At 33.4% G+C, this 18,270-nt stretch overlaps 1 protein-coding gene across 1 annotated transcript in view; it reads left to right on the forward strand.

The window, feature by feature from the left end:
• SLCO4C1 (solute carrier organic anion transporter family member 4C1) overlaps nucleotides 1-18,270 on the forward strand; it is a 66,737-nt gene that overhangs the window by 40,564 nt on the left and 7,903 nt on the right. The window contains exons 4-9 of the mRNA XM_004420342.3: nucleotides 5,295-5,391; nucleotides 6,829-6,950; nucleotides 8,103-8,221; nucleotides 10,285-10,429; nucleotides 10,847-11,042; nucleotides 16,659-16,812. Of these exons, the coding sequence (XP_004420399.2) occupies nucleotides 5,295-5,391; nucleotides 6,829-6,950; nucleotides 8,103-8,221; nucleotides 10,285-10,429; nucleotides 10,847-11,042; nucleotides 16,659-16,812 (833 nt within the window). The remainder of the gene's footprint in view (nucleotides 1-5,294; nucleotides 5,392-6,828; nucleotides 6,951-8,102; nucleotides 8,222-10,284; nucleotides 10,430-10,846; nucleotides 11,043-16,658; nucleotides 16,813-18,270) is intronic.

Here is an 18,270-nt window from a genome sequence, read left to right on the forward strand (position 1 = left end):
AGGGGACTGTCTTAGTCCATTTGGGCTGCCATAACAGAATACCATAGACTGGTTGGCTTATAAACAACAGAAATTTATTTTCTACAGTCCTGGAGGCTGGGAAGTCCAAGATCAGGGTGCCCACAGATTTAATATCTGTTGAGGGCCTGCTTCCTGGTTCATAGACAGCCATCTTTTTGCTCTGTTCTCAAATGCTAGCAGGGATGAGGGAGCTTTCTGAGGCCTCTTCTTATAAGGGTACTAATCCCATTTATGAAGGCTCTACTCTCATGATCTAATCACTTCCAAAGGCTCCACTGTCGTGACCTAATCACTTCCAGAGGCTTCGCATCCACGTACTAACACATGGGGGATTAGATTTCAACATCAATTTTGTGGGGGACACAAACATTCAATCTATAGCAAGGACCTATTGCCATAGTCACTGGAAATCAAGTGTGTTCATTGCAGACCTGACAGAGTATTAAATCGACTTAGGCTCATCCCAATATGGAAACCACTACACTTAATACTTGTTCTCTCTACTTATTTTACCTTGGTTTCTGCACAAGATCTGATGCTCTCTGTCTCTCCACGTTCTGGCTGATCTGTACAACTTACTATGTATTTACTAATTTAACAATTAGCTAATAGTGACGCTTTTCACTCTTCAAGTTCAACAAATTTCCTTTCTTTCTTTCTTTCTTTCTTTCTTTATTTTTGTGAGGAAGATCAGCCCTGAGCTAACATCCGTGCTAATCCTCCTCTTTTTGCTGAGGAAGACCGGCTCTGAGCTAACATCTATTGCCAATCCTCCTCTTTTTTTTCCCCAAAGCCACAGTAGATAGTTGTATGTCATAGTTGCACATCCTTCTAGTTGCTGTATGTGGGATGCGGCCTCAGCACGGCGGGAGAAGCGGTGCATTGGTGCGCACCTGGGATCCGAACCCAGGCCATCAGTAGTGGAGTGTGCGCACTTAACCGCTATGCCACGGGGCCGGCCCAACAAATTTCCTTTCTGAAGTCCTCTCCTAGTCAATACTTCTCATAAAAAAACAGTTTTAATAACACAAATAACAGTTTTAGTAACACAAAAATAGGAAGTTTTTCAAAAATTATTTAATCATGGAAAGTGGAGTGGAGGCCTGCAAGACCGTCCTAGATTTGATAATTCTGTAAGAGGACTCACAGGACTCAGCATATAATCATACTTAGGGCTATGATTTATTACAGCAAAAGGATACAAAGCAAAATCAGCAAAAGGAAGAGGTGTATGAGGTAAAGTACAGACAAAACCAGTTGCAAGCTTCCAGGAGTCTGCTCCCTCCTAGGGGAGCCATACAGGTCACAGTTAATTCTGCCAGCAACAGTTGTGACAATATGTGTGAAATGTTTTCTACCAGCTAAGTTTATTAGAGATTCAATGCCCAGGGATTCTGTTGGAGATTGATCATTTAAGGACCCTCTGTCTCACATATACCATAGTTCTAGACTCTCAGAGGGAATACAGGGGTTCAGCAAAACCACATCGTTTGTACAAACAGTTTAGGCACAGTGAGCCACCCTTGTTAGGGAATGGGGGCATCCCTCTGGATATTTAAGATCTCAATTGCCAGACAAGGGCCAACTTTGCAAGCAGGTCTTTCTGAAGGTAGCAGTCACAGACCTGCTATGTTAACTCTCTCTTGTATTGTAAGAATTCATCCAACTGTAATTTTTGAGAGTAAAGGGAAAAAACAAAAGTAACAAAACTAAGAAACTCATTTTAATTTTATCCCTTACTGTTATTTTTCTGTTAAGGAAGATATGAACACTTCTCTTAATTATAGTATCATATATATATATTTTTCAATTTCAGGTAACCAAGATTTTTCATTAGATAATTAGGTTTTGTTGAATGAAATTCCTCCTTTCTTACGCTTTTTGTATTTCTAAATTCTAAAATCTTCTAAAATCTAAAATCTTCCTACATTCTTTCTTTCTTTTAAAATAGTATTTATTATTGGCAGCATACATTCCTCTATGTGAAATGCATTTTATGCATAGCAAGGCAAAAATGGGCAAAATGGAAACAGTCAAAATTTGCTACCTATTAGAATGAAGAAGAAAAAAGTGTTAATGCAACCTCTCTATCCTCACAACATTTTCCATGATGTTCCTCCTTTATATTTGTCTTTGATGCTTTCCTTGGGTTAACAATCTTTGTCCTTTAATTGGGCTTTTTAATTCATTAATGTTATTTTGTGTTTAAATCTTTCATCTTAATATGTGCTTCCTATTTGCTGTATGTTCTTATTTCTTGCCCTTTTTTTTTCTTTTTGATAATTTAATATTTATTTCATTTCTCCCTCTATTGATTTCCTAGGTATTCACTCTTTTAGTATTCATCTACCAGTTACCTTATATGCAAACTTGATTTTATGAAATTCTAATGTTAATTGATACTTTTACCACATTCCTGATCATCACAAAGGTCTTAGAACCCTTTAACTTCACTTAGCCCCCTCCCAACATTTATTCAATTATTTCTGTGTACTTTAATCCCTTATATATTTAAATTCCTGAAATAATTATTATTAGTGTTTTATTTTGAAATATTCCTCCACTTTTACCAACATGTTTAGCTTTTTTATCGCTCTTCTTTCCTCTGCACCTCTGAGCTTCAATCTAGAATCATTTTCCTTTAACTCGAAGAATAGTCTTGAGTTAATTTACTGCAACAGTCTGCTTGTGATGAATTCTCTTAGTTTTTCATCTAAAAATAATTATTCTTACCCTTTTCCCTGATGAATATTTTCACTAGGAATAGATGACTAGTTAGTCATTAATTTTCTCTCAGTTCTTTAAAAATATCGTTCTGTTGTCTTTTCACTTCCATTGTTTCTTATGTATGTTTCTATTTTTTTAAGATTCTTTTCTCTTTTCATTTGATTGTCATCAGTTTTATTTACTATGATGTGTATAGGTGCAAAATTCCTATTTTGGATTTATATGACTTTATGAATATTTTTCTGTTGAGATTTTTCGTTGGTTTTTGGATATTTCCTATGATTATTTATTTAAATATAACTTCTGCCCTATTATTGCTCTCCTGGGACTCCAAGACTCCAATTACATGTATGCTAGACCTTTTTTTTTTTTTTTTTAATGTGTTGTCTCTTACTTTCTTTTCTATCCTTTGTTTTTTCTGTGCTTCTTGATAAATATTCACTGATTTAATGATGTGTCTTCCAATTTAGTAATCCTCAATTCAGTTTTGAGTAGTTTGCTGTGGATCTCTTTCATTTTAATTTTAACAAGTGTATTTTTTAGTTCTAGATTTTTTTTCCAAATCCAGTCTATGTGTCTTTTAATAATTTCTCAATCTCTGACATACGTGGGAACACTGCAATCTCGGATGCTCTTTATCAATTTCAGGGATTGGGTTTACTTGAAGCTAGGCTGCACTTACTCTGTGAGCAAATTTACTTCTAACTCACCCTTCTATTTAGAGTTTAGCCTCCTAGGCACCAACATAAGATGTAGGGCGGGTGAAGTTTATAAGATGTACTCTCAAGTTAGGGGTTCTGAATTGCAACTTTTGTTTTCCTACTTCTTAGAGACCAGCCAAGGACTGCTTACCCTCCCAATGCCTCTTCCAGAATCAGCAAATATACCCAGGAAAAATTGTCGCAGTTTGCTAGATATCTCTCTTCTCCAGAATCTTGACTCAGGGGTCCTTCACTATTTTTATCTCTTTGCCTTCAAGCAGATATTTAGAAATAATTTTTACAGTTTTTAGAAGTTTTCCTTAGTAGGAAATTTGTTTGGAAACACTAGTCCACCATAGTCCACCGTTGCCAGAATTTGTAATTTTGGGGTTATATCAAATTCACTTTTTTGTCACTTGAAAACTTTAAATCTTTTGCTTTCTTGATGTATTTCTTTTATGAGTGTATTTGTGAACATATACAAAGCAGTCTTTCTTGCTAAGCATGGAATAGTTGCTGAAGACTGGAAAAAGCAGATGACCTAGGCAGTGCTACTTAATGTGTGTTCCATGGACCCATGCGAACATGAAGATAAGGTAGAAAATGAAAATAAACTTTTAGAAACTTTTATAGCAGTTTTATACTTCAGCAAAACTTATAAGATATCCTTACAAATGTACCAGTCTAAACACAATTGGAAATTATTTTTAAACAAAGGTCTCTCACCGAAGGTAATTTGAGAAGTACTTATTTCCAGCATCTTTAATCATGTACTTTTATCCATAAAATTTTTTGAGCATGAATCCTTTATATATACACACTTAATTATTTATAAAGTGTATACTTAAAATTTTCTACTAATTTTTTTTACATTTTAAAATGTAACTATATATAAATCAAGTTTAAATTAACTCATATTAATTTAATTAAGTATAGATACAAACAAGCTAATTATATTATTTAAATTAATATTAGTTATAAATTATATAGTATTAATAACTCTGATATAAATATAATCATATTACAACTTAATTATATAAATTAAGGTAGTTGATAGATAAATAAAATTTCTTTTATGTTTTCAGATCATCTTGCATGACCTTTGCTTTGGAGACTTGGTCTAGTACATAAGTCATTTTTGCCATTGATGTATGCTTAGCTTTGGTATGGTATATTCCTGTTCTTTTGTGTATGAGAATGAGAATCCGGAAGGTAATAATATACTAGGATACTGATGTATGCATAAATCTTTTTGCAAAAATTAAATGTTATATATAGCACAAAATTAAATATCTGAGAGAAGTCATGTCTGTTTAATTCTGCTGCAAGTAAAAATGGAAGATTCACTAACAGTGGGGGTTTAAATTAACGGCTTACTTTTAAGAAACAGACTAATGAGCAGACCCAGGTTTTAAGATCAGCTGCTGTAGTGCAAAATAAAAAATATTTTTGGAGTAAGTACAGAGTGGAAAAAACCTTCTCATTTCACATTGTTTTCTTCCATAAGAATTGTAAACAATAGTTATTATCACCGTCCATACAGGATAATGGTAGATGTACTACCCATGCTGCCAGTTAACATAATATAACTTTCCATGGACTTATTGCAATTATTATTATAGTCTAACAACTTTTACATTGAATTATATATTTTAAGCTCATCATCTTGACAAGTGATACCTTCAAATGATATTTTTTTAGTGAAAATATGTATAATTTTGATATAATTCTAATCATTTCAATTTTTCTATAGTAAAATATTTGCCTTTCTTCACTATTGTTAGACATTCAAAGCAAAGTTGTACAGATGACCATTTTCAATCTCTTTGTTCTTTTTTTTTCTAGGAATTGGCTATTCTATGTCAATATTAGGCCCTGCTATTGGCTATGTGTTGGGAGGACAACTGCTAACCCTGTACATTGATGTTGGTATGGGAGAAAGGCAAGGCGATATCTATCTTTCTTTTATTTAAATTTATTTTATTTTAATAAGATTAGCATCATAGACAGAACATTTTCACAGTATTTCCTTAGTATAGCATGAGGGATTTTCCAGGAAACAAAACTGAATACACACAATGTTTATATAACATTTTGGCTGCATTGCTTCATAAATTAATGCCTCCACATCTATTAGTATAATGCATTTATTCATAAATAAGAGTGCTTAATGGTCACCTGGTGAAAATTTTCAAAATACACATCTAGGATCCCATGCATTTTTCAAAAAGAAGAATTTAATCAAAATTTGTTATATTTTCAGAATATTTAGCTAGAGATAGATAGCCTGAAATCTCAAGAGTCTACGATTCTCAGACTAAGTTCTATCGTAGCTCTGATAATGTCGTAGAGATCACAAGTGTGTGGTTTTAACAACGGTGACAAAGGAGGATAATAATAGGTAATGTTTATTTATCCCATACTATGTTCTAGGCAACATATGCTTTGTGTATTACCTTATTTTACATGCCATTTTATTTAATCCTCTTAATAATCCAGTAAGGTGGAGGATTGGCATACAGCTTGGTAAGTGGCCAAGGCATGAATTGAAGTAGATCTTTTTGAGTTCAAAATACCCTCTTCACCACTGAGTTGCCTTCTCCTTTTCCTGAATAGAGAAGTTAGTGACCTTTGGTGAGGCCATATTTTCTCATTTTACCACGGGGAATCATAACTACACAATCCTTTGCATGACTGTGAACATTGAATAAGAAAATGTGGTCATGGGTCTGTGATTTTTTCTTTAAGCTGTTAGTCCTAGGTTAATCTTTTTGAGATATATAAAAAGATGTGCAGAGCAAGCCCTTAAAGCAGAGAACTGGGTTTTCAAGAAAGGACATTTTAATTTCAGTGGAGAATTACGTGAGTTGTAGGAGTCATGTGTTTTTGGGAAGAGCCTGTTGATATAAAAATATGAGAAGCAGTATAGAAAACTTAATCACTTTGAGAAGAATTTTACATTTAAATGAATGCCATAATTGAAGCAGAGTGTATGGGCTTTTAACACAGGTTGGTGATTTGCTGTGAGATGTATTTAATTTAATGTAGTAGAGAAGAAAACTTGGCTAAAGAGAGATAAAAAACGTCCAGAAATTCTATGTATGCTTTCAAATATTCAGCATACTTATATTTACTTTTAAATATTTTAAACTTTTATGTTATACTTGCCATCTTGTAATACTTTGTAAACCATTTTTCTTATAGCTTTCTTTATGCCTAGCTGTTGTCTGATTTGTCACAATGGCTCCATTTAAACTTTGAATATTATAATAATATTCCTCTATATATGCATTTGAGTTATAAAGTATATAATTATCATAACTGAGTTTTAATTAACAAGATAGAGTTGACTTTTACGTCTTGTTTTTCTATCACATAGCATTGATATCGCTGAGGATGATCCGCGATGGCTGGGGGCGTGGTGGATTGGATTTCTTGTGTCTTGGCTCTTTGCTTGGTCTTTGATAATACCTTTTTCTTGCTTTCCAAAACACTTACCAGGTAAAAATGTTTTCTTTAAAACCAGGGAGTTTTATTTCAATTGTAGGCCAAGTGTTGCTTTCTATATGATTAATAAGAACCCTAGAAAATTCGGTTCGTTTTATAGAATCTCAGTTGTCTGCCCTCTATGAACTTTTGAATATCTGCCTTTATTTTAGGAAATATTGGGTAGCAATCTTAATATTCATGGTTTTTATTTATTTCCAGTTAATAATCAATAAAACTGTACATATTCACCTCCTATCTTTTAAATTATTAGTTTGTATTGTTAGTCATTAACTTCGAGAGCCAATATGCTTTAAATTATTGATGTTAATTATCTGTTGATCAAAGTACAAGTATTTTTTTTTTCCAATTGTCACTGAAGTCACACTGTAGTGTACTCATTTTTCACCATATTTCAATACCAACAGTCTGTCCAAAAAGTGAAGATTAAAAGAAAATAATATCCATTACTTTCTCTATGAGATTTTGCTTCTGTATAATCATGTAGTTCAAATACATATCTGTAGAGGCATTTTTTTCTAGGCCGAAGGTATTTAGTTGTTTCTATTGTCATATGTAATAGGATAGATGATTAACTTTTAGAAATGGGCAAAAGAGAAGTTGGCAGAATAGAGGTAGATAGACTCATTGATTTCTTTCTATCCTGGTCCCATCCAACTTGTGATTACATTAACTGTTTTCTCAGTTTTATTCACAATACCATTATTAAAAATCAAAGAGACCTGGTAATAGATGACAAATATTATTTCATCTGCAGAGCATGTTAGAATTAAAGAGAATAAAGGAAGAAAGCCTCAAACATAATTTGTTTAATGTATAAAGGATGAGAAACAGAACCATTTGGAATGAAGAAAAAGTTTTTGAGAGATTTTAAACAAAGAGAATAAATATGTGATTGGAGAAAAATTGTCTCATCTTAATTTTTAGACTGGTTGGAACTTCCTTAGCTAATGATAGTAATACTAGCTCTTAGGACTGCCAGATTACAGACATAGATATTCGTAGAATTTTATTGACAAAGAGAGGAACTGGCTTCTTATGTTATGGAATTTATATACTTGTAGAAGTGTATGTCAATTAAAAAGTAAGCATTTTTAAAAATGAAGAATGAAGTCATAGAGCAAGTACATTTACTATTTTTTTTAGGTACAGCAAAAATTCAAGATGGAAAAACTTCCCAGACTCATCAGAATAAGAGTAGTTCCTTAAAACACACAGATGAGAATTTTGGGAAAAGTTTTAAAGATTTTCCAGCAGCTCTAAAGGTAAAGTAAGACGTTACACACGCACCCCCCCACACACATACAAATATATATGTAGATACATGTATATATTACCTATACACATAAACACACATATACATATATACATACACACATTGTCATAATGCATTCTTGTTTGCTTGTTTGCTGTAATTCTAGCTCTTATAAATGACTCTTCAGATTTAATTTTATAGTGCTTTCAGTAAATGAAAACTACTCCAGAGTATAATGGTTGAAAGAAGATGAGTTATCTTATTGGCAATATCGATCTTCAGTGGTTCCTCATTAGCACCATAGCCCATTATTCCATGCCATTTCCCTTATGTAATGGATCGATCAGTTATCACTGAATTGGAAATATATATCTGAGAATGCCAAACCAATATTTTTCCCTTGTGAAAAGAAGTGTAGTTAGTGGTTACTTGATTTGAATTTGAGGTTAAAGAAACAAAAGTTTTATGGTCTATTCTGTTGGCCTCAGCAGAAAAGCATTCTTTCTATTTAGCATCATAAAGTTTTGTACATAAGCGGAGTTTATAATTTTACCTTTTCAAAATTTGAAATTTTTTACTTTTCATTATTTTTTTTCCTCCTCACATGAAAGCTTTAAAGTGTTTTTACTCCGTTCATTCCACCTTTCAACTCTTCCTCCTCTTCTCCCATATAGGCACATTCTTGTGTTTTGCTGAGATTGTTCGTAATTTTTAATTCCAACTACTATTCTTTTCTTTTATAGTAGTTCTGTTCTATTTCATATATTTCTATTTGATTTATTTTATAAATTCTTATTTATCTTACCCTCAAGAGTCATTACTCACCGCAGTTTTTTTTATCCTTAAGATCTCATGCTTCGAGATCTCGATTCTGATTCAGATCTCTGTGGATACAGCATTTTATTGCTGGTTTTCCTCAGGTAGGATACCATCTAAGTATCCTTGAATGTCAGAATGATATTTCTGACTGGATGAATACTTTTGGATGATATTTGTTTAATCCCAGTAGTCTGTGGATGTTGTTTTGCTCTTTTCTAGTTAAATGTGTTGCAGTAGAGATCTGTGTTAATGTGATTCTTACTTATTCTTTCCATTTGCAGATTTGTAAATTTTTTCATTTATCTTTGATTTCAGGAAATTTACTAGGTTATGCCTAAGTATGTGTCTTTTTTCATTAATCCTTGCTAGGAATTCATTATCTTTTTCAATCTGAAGATAAATATTTACTATTATTATTATTATTTTTTATTTGTTGCATGTCTTCATTCAGGGATTTTTTCCCCTTTTGTCACTTTGTTACTCTTACGTTAGATCATCTGGCTCTGACTTCTAAATCTCTTATCTTGTCCTTTTGTGACTCCCGTGTGTGGGTGTGGGTGTGTGCATGTATGTTTTGCACAGTTTTATGAAATTTTTTGCATTTAATATTCCAGAACTATGATTTGGTTTTCACTTTATGGTTAAATATATTGGAATAATGAATCTCTATATTCCCTTCTGATAGATTTAATAAGATTCTGATAAGTCCAGAAATGTAGACACCTATTTAAAATTGCTTAACTCCATACCTATCTAAAGTTCTTAACTACTGAGTCCTTTACTCATAGTCCTTTACTTACAATACTGCAAGTTTGGTTCTTAGAGACCGTTCTCATCTGTGCTTATAGTCAAGTTCTTCATTTACTGGACATAGGAATTCAAAACACAACAAAAATATCAAATAAGGGGTAGATATATTGTACGGAGATTTACAGTAAGACTAGGGAAGGGAACATTTCCAGGGGAGATTTTACCTCCTTTTCCTGGTCTCTTGCATATGATAAAGGCTCAGTCACCCTACCAATGAATCATCTGTCGATTCTCTAGGTGCTCCACATATAGTTTTTGCCAACATCGTATATATAAAGCTATTAATAATCCATATTTATCCTTTTGTGCTGGAGGAAATGCTGAAATTTTATAGATAATTATATTGTTTATTAAAAATTTGCCATTTCATCATGCTACCATTCTATGCTGCATTTTGCAGTATAATCATAGTTATTCATTTGGTGAACTGTATTTTTTCTTTAGAATTTGATGAGGAATACTGTCTTTATGTGTTTAGTTGTATCAACTTCTTCAGAAGCCTTAGTTACTACTGGATTTGCTACATTTTTACCTAAATTTATAGAAAATCAATTTGGATTGTCATCCAGTTTTGCAGCTACCCTTGGAGGTAAAACATTTTCTTTATTCTAACTTAATCTAGTAATTTTACTTTACTATATTAAATGCCTATTAGAATAGCTTATAATTTTGGATAGCCCTCTCCTTGAAATTTAAACTTTGTACTGATTTTGATAAAAGTTTCTGATTTTCTGACATTGAACAATCTATTATGTGAACTTGAGAGACATAGAGGCCACATAGCTAAAGAGAATATATGTTAATCTTAATATTCAAAACATTAATTTTATTAATCTCTTATTTAATATAACTATTAAGTCATTTATTCATATATTTCTAAATCACATGAGGGCTTTCATGTGTTAAAACCATATTGGTGCTTGTTTTTGATGTTTTGCAATTGTCAGTATGAGTCACTGAGTACACTTGTATGTTTTCTCACAGTCTGTGTCTTCTTTCTCATTAGGGGCTGTTTTAATTCCTGGAGCTGCTCTTGGTCAGATTTTAGGTGGTGTCCTTGTTTCTAAATTCAAAATGGCGTGTAAAAACACAATGAAGTTTGCTCTGCTTACGTCTATGGTTGCACTTGTGCTAAGTTTTGTATTTCTTTATGCCAACTGTGAAAATGAGCCATTTGCTGGTGTGTCTGAATCATATAATGGGTAAATATATCTCAATGCTTTTTGCTATTAATACCAGAATAATAAACTACGTGTGTATTTCCAAGTATACGCTTTCTTAAATAAAATGATGAGAGATTTGCTTTTTTTTTTTATTGGAAGGCTGCTCCTATGTAAGAATATATAGTCTTTATTTTTTAGTTTAAATAATTGATATCTTATTAAAAGTTGGGTATTTATTCAGAGAACATTTAAGGAGCAACTATTCTGTACTAGGTACTATGCTTAGGGATACAAAGATTAATATTATAGTATCTTTGCCCTTAGGGGATTCAACATCCTAGGGAGAATTTCACATTATATGTTTCTATTGATTTAAATTTTTAAAAATGGAGATGACTCCCCTTGGTGAACTTCTCTTATTAGGTGGGTTGAAAATAGACCAGCAGAGAAATTAAAATGAATCTAGTCCTAGGTGATACTAATCATTATTGTGTCTACTTTAGAAGTTCATGTTTATCACAGAGAAATAAATGACTTCTTGTTGTTCTGACCTGTAAATATGTTTCTCCCTATAACTGGTTTGACCATTTTACCTTTCTTTGCCTTGTTTGCTTTGCTTTGAAATCCTAAGCCACGAGTAGGAGATCAGGCAGGAGGGCATCGCACAGCTGTGTATTTTAGGGCCCACAGCACTGCTTCATTTGTCTCATTATATGGGTTTGAGGATGTATGTTGAGGGAGGTGGTACTCCTGTTCAAGGACTCCGTAATTTTATATTATATGGCATTCAGATAAACTAAATAAAATGTACTTTGTTTGGAAAAGTTTGCCAGTAACAATTATCATGATTTGTATTGCTGTTCATGTCTGTCATTCTTTTACATTAATGAGTGGCTGAGCATTCTAAAGCAGTGTTTAGTTCAGCTCCATTACATTTATTCAACATTTGTTGACTGCTTCCTCTGGCAGAACTTTAGGGCAAAAATTCCTACTCTAACGGAATTTACAATGTAGCAAGAGAGATTAGGAAACAAAACAGTGAATAAACAATGCACTAGGTAATGAGAGATAGACAAGGACTATGGAATTCAAAAGAAAGAGAGCTTTTCAATTTCCTTTGATTAGATTTAGAAACGCTGCGGCATAATAAAGAAATGGGGTTTAAATATCCTTTAAGGATACAGCTTTGAGAGAGAAAAATCTGAGAAGAGGAAAAGGCAGAGGGAATATGTTAAGCCAAGGCATAAATGCTAGATAGTGAGGCTGGGTTCAGGGACCGCTTTGAATGGAACTTAGGTCATTAGATAAATATCTGGAAATGTTGAAAGCTAGGCAGAGGTAAGTCATGCAGACCTGACTTTCACACCTATAAACTTCACCCAAACAAATCCAAAGAAACCAGTTTTTTTTGTGTGTTCCTTTTAGAAGAAAGTCTATCACCTTGACCAATGAATGATGTAGATGTGAATCCATCTGGTATTTTCTACTTTAAACAAGAGTCATCATCAGATGAGTTGTCCTTAGCTTAATCAAAAGGGAAGGCAAGTGAGATGGTGTCAGTTTGAGGGTTTTCAAAGCATGTGGGGGTTGGTCACTGAGAGAGATCAATATTTGGGACATAGAGATAGTGCTTAATGTACATACACATTCTTAGTCATGGAAAAAAACTGAAAATGAGTATACACACATACACACACACATTCACACACACAGACGTGTGTGTGTAGATATAATAGATAGAGTTTAATGTCCCAAAGGAGGTGTGACATTTCAGATCATTTTTTCTCTGTTGCCCCAAATTCTTAATTTTAGCTCTGTATCCTGCATATCAAAATGTCCATATCATTGACAGTTTAGTCAAAATAGCCTCATCTAAGAAATGTGTGTATAAGAAAAAATATATAGAAAGAAGAACAGATGAAGAAGCTCAAGAAATACCTCGTTAGTGAGTGGGAGAAAGAATTAGAGGTTGTGAAGCTGTAGGGTTTCTAGTAGAGTGGTGCAAAGAGTCTTTGCGCTTTGCCACATAACCACAGGTGGTTAAAAGAGCTTTTAAGACTATGAACTAATGAATTAGGCTTATTGATAAAAAAATTTAAAGCCCTATTTAACAATATATCCAAAAAGCTTAAGATCAATAATACTGATCATTTCAGGGGATATTTTAAATATTCATAATATTTTAAATGAATTCATTATTAAATGTTTAATATGGCACAACACTAAATTCAATTGAGAAGAGATTGTCTAAGTATATTTCTAGAAATCTATTAGTTATTAAAATTTCCCATTGTTCTTATCTTGCCTTGACAATCTATAGGATCTTTGGGTTTGTTTTGAAAATCAGTGTTGGTAATGGTGATTTGTGTTTTACTTTATACTTAGAACCTCATAAAATATGAAATACCATCGTAAGTACACACAATATTTTTTCTCTCTTGGGCCTATAGCTAGAATTTCATTGCTTATTTCAAATAGCACCTTAAAGAGGCATATCTATCAAGCTGTTGAAATAGGTTTAGGGAACTCTTTCCTTATTGTAGAGGCATAATTATAGAATAGTTTGGATTCAAATAAGAAATTAATGTTTAAATTCTACTATTTGTAATAAACATGTTTTACATATATAAACGCACACATGTGTATATATTGTTTAAATATGAAAATTTTAAAAATTTAAAATATTTTATATATTTAAAAAATAATATGTATATATTAAGACAATTTAATAAACTTAGCAGGCATTGGCTATTTTCCTAATAATAGTTTCTCCTTTACCTCATGAAGTAAATTTTTATAAAATATATAGGCTAAAGTGACTGACCCTTGATATTAAGGAATACATGCTATGTAGTTTGCATCATACTATCTTAAACTTTCATGTTCTCAGTAATCATTTATCAATAACATTAGAATTATACATTGGAAAATTTAAATTTAAAAATTATTGCATAGAAGCTATTTCTAGAGTTGCAGAGAGAGTTTTTCCCTTGTCACCTTATTTCTTTTTCTTTTTTTTTTTTGGTGAGGAAGATTGTCCCTGAGCTAACATCTGTGCCAATCTTCCTCTATTTTGTATGTGGGACACCGCCACAGCATGGCTTGATGAGCAGTGTGTAGGTCCATGCCTGGGACCCGAACCTGTGAACCCTGGGCTGCCAAAGCAGAGTGTGCAAACTTAACCACTATGCCACCAGGCTGGCCCCACCTTATTTCTGTATCTATATTGTAAACTAGTTGTGGGCAGAGACTGTAATGCTTGCTTTTGTGAATAGAATCATGCTTGTTAAAGAAATCTATCAGCAGCCCGAGGAATAGATTAGAAGAGACTCCACATAGAGTGAAGAGTGAGGAATTACTTAAAATTTACTCTTTGATCACTCTTTTCTTCAAACTTCTCACTGATTTGTTTCCAGTTTGTTTTCTATCCTTCTCTTTTTTCTTTTTGTGAGGAAGATCAGCCCTGAGCTAACACCTGATGCCAATCCTCCTCTTTTTGCTGAGGAAGATTGGCCCTGGGCTAACATCTGTGCCCATCTTCCTCTACTTTATATGGGACACTGCCACAGCATGGCTTGACAAGGGGTGCGTCGGTCCACGCCCGGGATCCGAACCTGCAAACCCTGGGCCGCTGAAGCAGAGCATGTGAACTTAACTGCTACACCACCGGACTGGCCCCTCTATCCTTCTCTTTAATCTATTTCCTTCATGAGCTTTTTGTTCTCCACCTATTCCTTAAATATCATCATTTTGCAATACAGCAATTATTATCTACTAATACTTAGATAAATCACTCATTTACTGTTTTTGATCCCCAGTGCCAGGAAGTTAGCTTCATGGTTGCAGGGGATTTAATCCTCCCTCCCTCCCTTCCTTCCTCTTCCTCCCTTCCTTCCTTTCTCTATCTTTATCTGCATCTCTATTTCTTTATTTCTTTTAGATATATTTCCACCACTTTGAGTCTAGCACATAATTGGAGCTTCCTGTGTTCATGAAATAAGTGGACACCCAAGACCTCTGTACTCTTCTCACTCTACACTTTTTATGTGGTTGATCCTATCATTCTCTTGGTTTCAGCTACATCTATATGCAAATGGATATTAAGATATCTAGCTCCAGGCCACATTTCTTCACCAAATTTGAGACTCTTTATCTCAATATGTATAAAACCATACCTCATCTCTTCCCCAAAACCAAAACACCAAGTTAGACACTAAGAGTCATTCTTTACTCTTCCATTCTGTTCTCATCTTCAATCAGTCAATCAAACACCAAATCTTACTGATTCTGCATCCAAAATATTTCTCAAATCTCTTTCCTTTAATCAAATGTTCTATTTTAGTTCTCCTATACATTGTTATAACTTACTCTCTGGGGTATTGTAACTGGTCCTCTTCCTTCAAATTCACGCTCTGTTTAACTCTAGGATTATTTCTTTAAAATGGGCTTTTGACAGTGTCACTTGCCAGTCTAAAAATACTTTGACTACCTTTTCAAAGTAGGTTAAAACCCATTATTTTTAATAAGGCCCATTAGGCCCTCAATAATCTGGTCTCTGACTCTTCTCCAGCTACATTTTCTCTCACTCTCTGCCCCAGACATCATTCATATTTCTCCATATAGGACGCTATTTCTCACCTTTATGCCTTTGTACCAGCTTCTTTGAACTACCCTTCACCTTCCCCATTTACCCAGCTAACTATTACTCATCCTTTAAGACTCATCTCAGGCGGTAGCTCCTTCAGACCCTCTTATCTAAACTTGGGCTTGTTTTAAGTCTCATTCCTCAGTGCTCATAAAATACACTTTGCGGATATCTATAACCACACTTACCATGTTAGTGTATAATTATCTGTGTCCATCTCTACTCCTAGACTGTGAAATCTTTAAGGACAGTGACTATCTTACCCAGCTTTGTATTCTTGATACCTAGCATAGGGCCTAGCACTTAATATGTATTGGTTGAATGAATGAATAAATAAGGCATTGGAGAAGTATCTTTGCTTAGGGTAACCCCTTTATATTATCAAAGATGTTGCCTCCTTATTAAGAGGCTGCATGGAACAATACTGAGCTTAGGACAAGAATGTTATATTTGGCAAAGAAAGAAAAGTAACTCAATCTCTATGGGCCTCAGTTTTCCCATTGATGAAATCAGTATGTTGAACTCCATGATTTTATTCATCCTTCCAGGTTTACAATTTTACCTGCACTCCAGGGAAATTTGGCAATACCTGGAGAGATTTTGGTTGTGATAACTAAGGGGAGGCTACTGGTGTCTAGTGGGTAGAAGCCAGTGATGCTGCTAAACATCCTACAGTTCAGAGAACCAGCTCCCCCTCACCCCTCCTCCCCAAGAAAAGAATTTTCTGGTACCAAATGAGAAACTCTGCTTTATTTACTTACTCTGCCTATTTTTCTTATTACTGATAGACATTATATTATATAATATCATTTCTACTGCCTCTCCCTTCCACAAGAAGTTAAGCTCTATGTGAAAAGGCAGCCATTTTATTTGTTTTATTCATTCAGTAATTAAATATGTGTTGAGTGAGTGAATAAATGACTGAATGGCAAGATATAATAATGCTTCTGAACTGTTCATTAAAAGTTATAACATAGATAATTTGCCTGTCTTTCGTTTCTTGTTCACAGGACAGGAGAACTGGGAAACTTGACCGCTCCTTGTAATGCTGATTGTAACTGCATGCGATCATATTATTATCCTCTCTGTGGAGGAAATGGAGTCCAATATTTTTCTCCCTGCTTTGCAGGTTGTAAAAGTTCTGTTTCAAAAAGCAAGTCAAAGGTAACTTGTGTCTGCTACTTTACCTTCATGAGGCAGTGTGTTTCTATATTTATGGATGGCCTCCTTTATCCCTCTAGTGGAATTATGCAGTGCCTGTTGCTTCCTTCCTCGCCCACCTCCTCCATTTGGAAGCCAGGCAAAAAGTTTCAGTCAAGTGAGATGAATAAACTCTAGAGATCTGCTGCACAACATTGTACCTATAGTCAACAATAATGTATTGTACAGTTAAAATTTGTTAAGATGGTAGATTTTATGTTGCGTTCTTCCCTTAATTTAAAAAAAAAGCCCACTCCCTCTGAAAAAGATTTTTCTTCCTTTATACCTCAGATGCAATTATTGTTGAAAAATCAATTTGGCAGTAACTCACGTACGTCTTTGTAACATCACTTCTGTTACAGTAGTGAAATATTATTTACCTTTTTACATTGTTTTTATTTTTTCTCAACTTTATGCCCCTAGAAGTCAGCGAACTTCTCCTATTCTTACTAAGTACAGTGTATATAAAAGAAACATAATAAATATTTGTTGTTTTTATTTGATGCATCATGGATTCATCTAAAAATATTCAAATCATTCATACATTCTCAAATACAAATTTACTTTTAATTCTGGATTAGAATGCTTATCAGTTTACCTAGATATATTGTCTTTTTAATACAGTTAAATAGTTTAAGAGAATCCAATAGATTTTTATTGTACTGCATCTGCAATCTAAAGATTTCACTTTCGCTAAATTTAAGAGCTTTGGGAACAAATAATATTCACATTACTAGTAGTACATAATGTGTTATAATTAGTATATAAGGTGATAACTTTAAAAAGACCTGAGGGAAATATGTACTATGATATGAGACCACAATGAATAAGATATGTCAGAATTATATGACAAAACAGCACAATTTTGAATATTTGAAATATAGACTAGTGAAATGGCATTCCTTTTCCGTATAAAGATAAGTTTAAGATTGCAAGAAAAGATTTCTACATAAATAAATAGAAATAATTAATCGAAATAATTTATAAAATTACTTCAAATTTCTTCTAAAACTAATATGGATGTGTGTGTGTGGTTATACACATTTGTATGTTCATATATACACACAAAAATATATGTTTTGCATATATACATATCTAATGATTTTGTGTATAATAAATACATTAAACGTTTATTTCAAGGGACTAGGATTTGATCTTCCTGCTGGGGGTAACTCAGAATGTGGGAAACAATGTACATTTTTTCATATTACCTAGCTTATGAATTTTAAAATGATCATCTAAGAATATTGAAAAATATGTCAGATAAAAATGTCTGTGGTGAATCATAGTAGACCTAAAGGACTTGAATGACATATGTGCAGTTTTAATTCTTGGAATAAAACTAATTAGATCACTACTATGAAATGCCTATGAAAGTTTAAGAAAACATCAGGAAGATTTTTAAGATCCCCAAACTGAGGG

This window comes from Ceratotherium simum, chromosome 4, assembly GCF_057802395.1.
Source record: "Ceratotherium simum simum isolate JZ-2026a chromosome 4, ASM5780239v1, whole genome shotgun sequence".
NCBI lineage: Eukaryota > Metazoa > Chordata > Mammalia > Perissodactyla > Rhinocerotidae > Ceratotherium > Ceratotherium simum.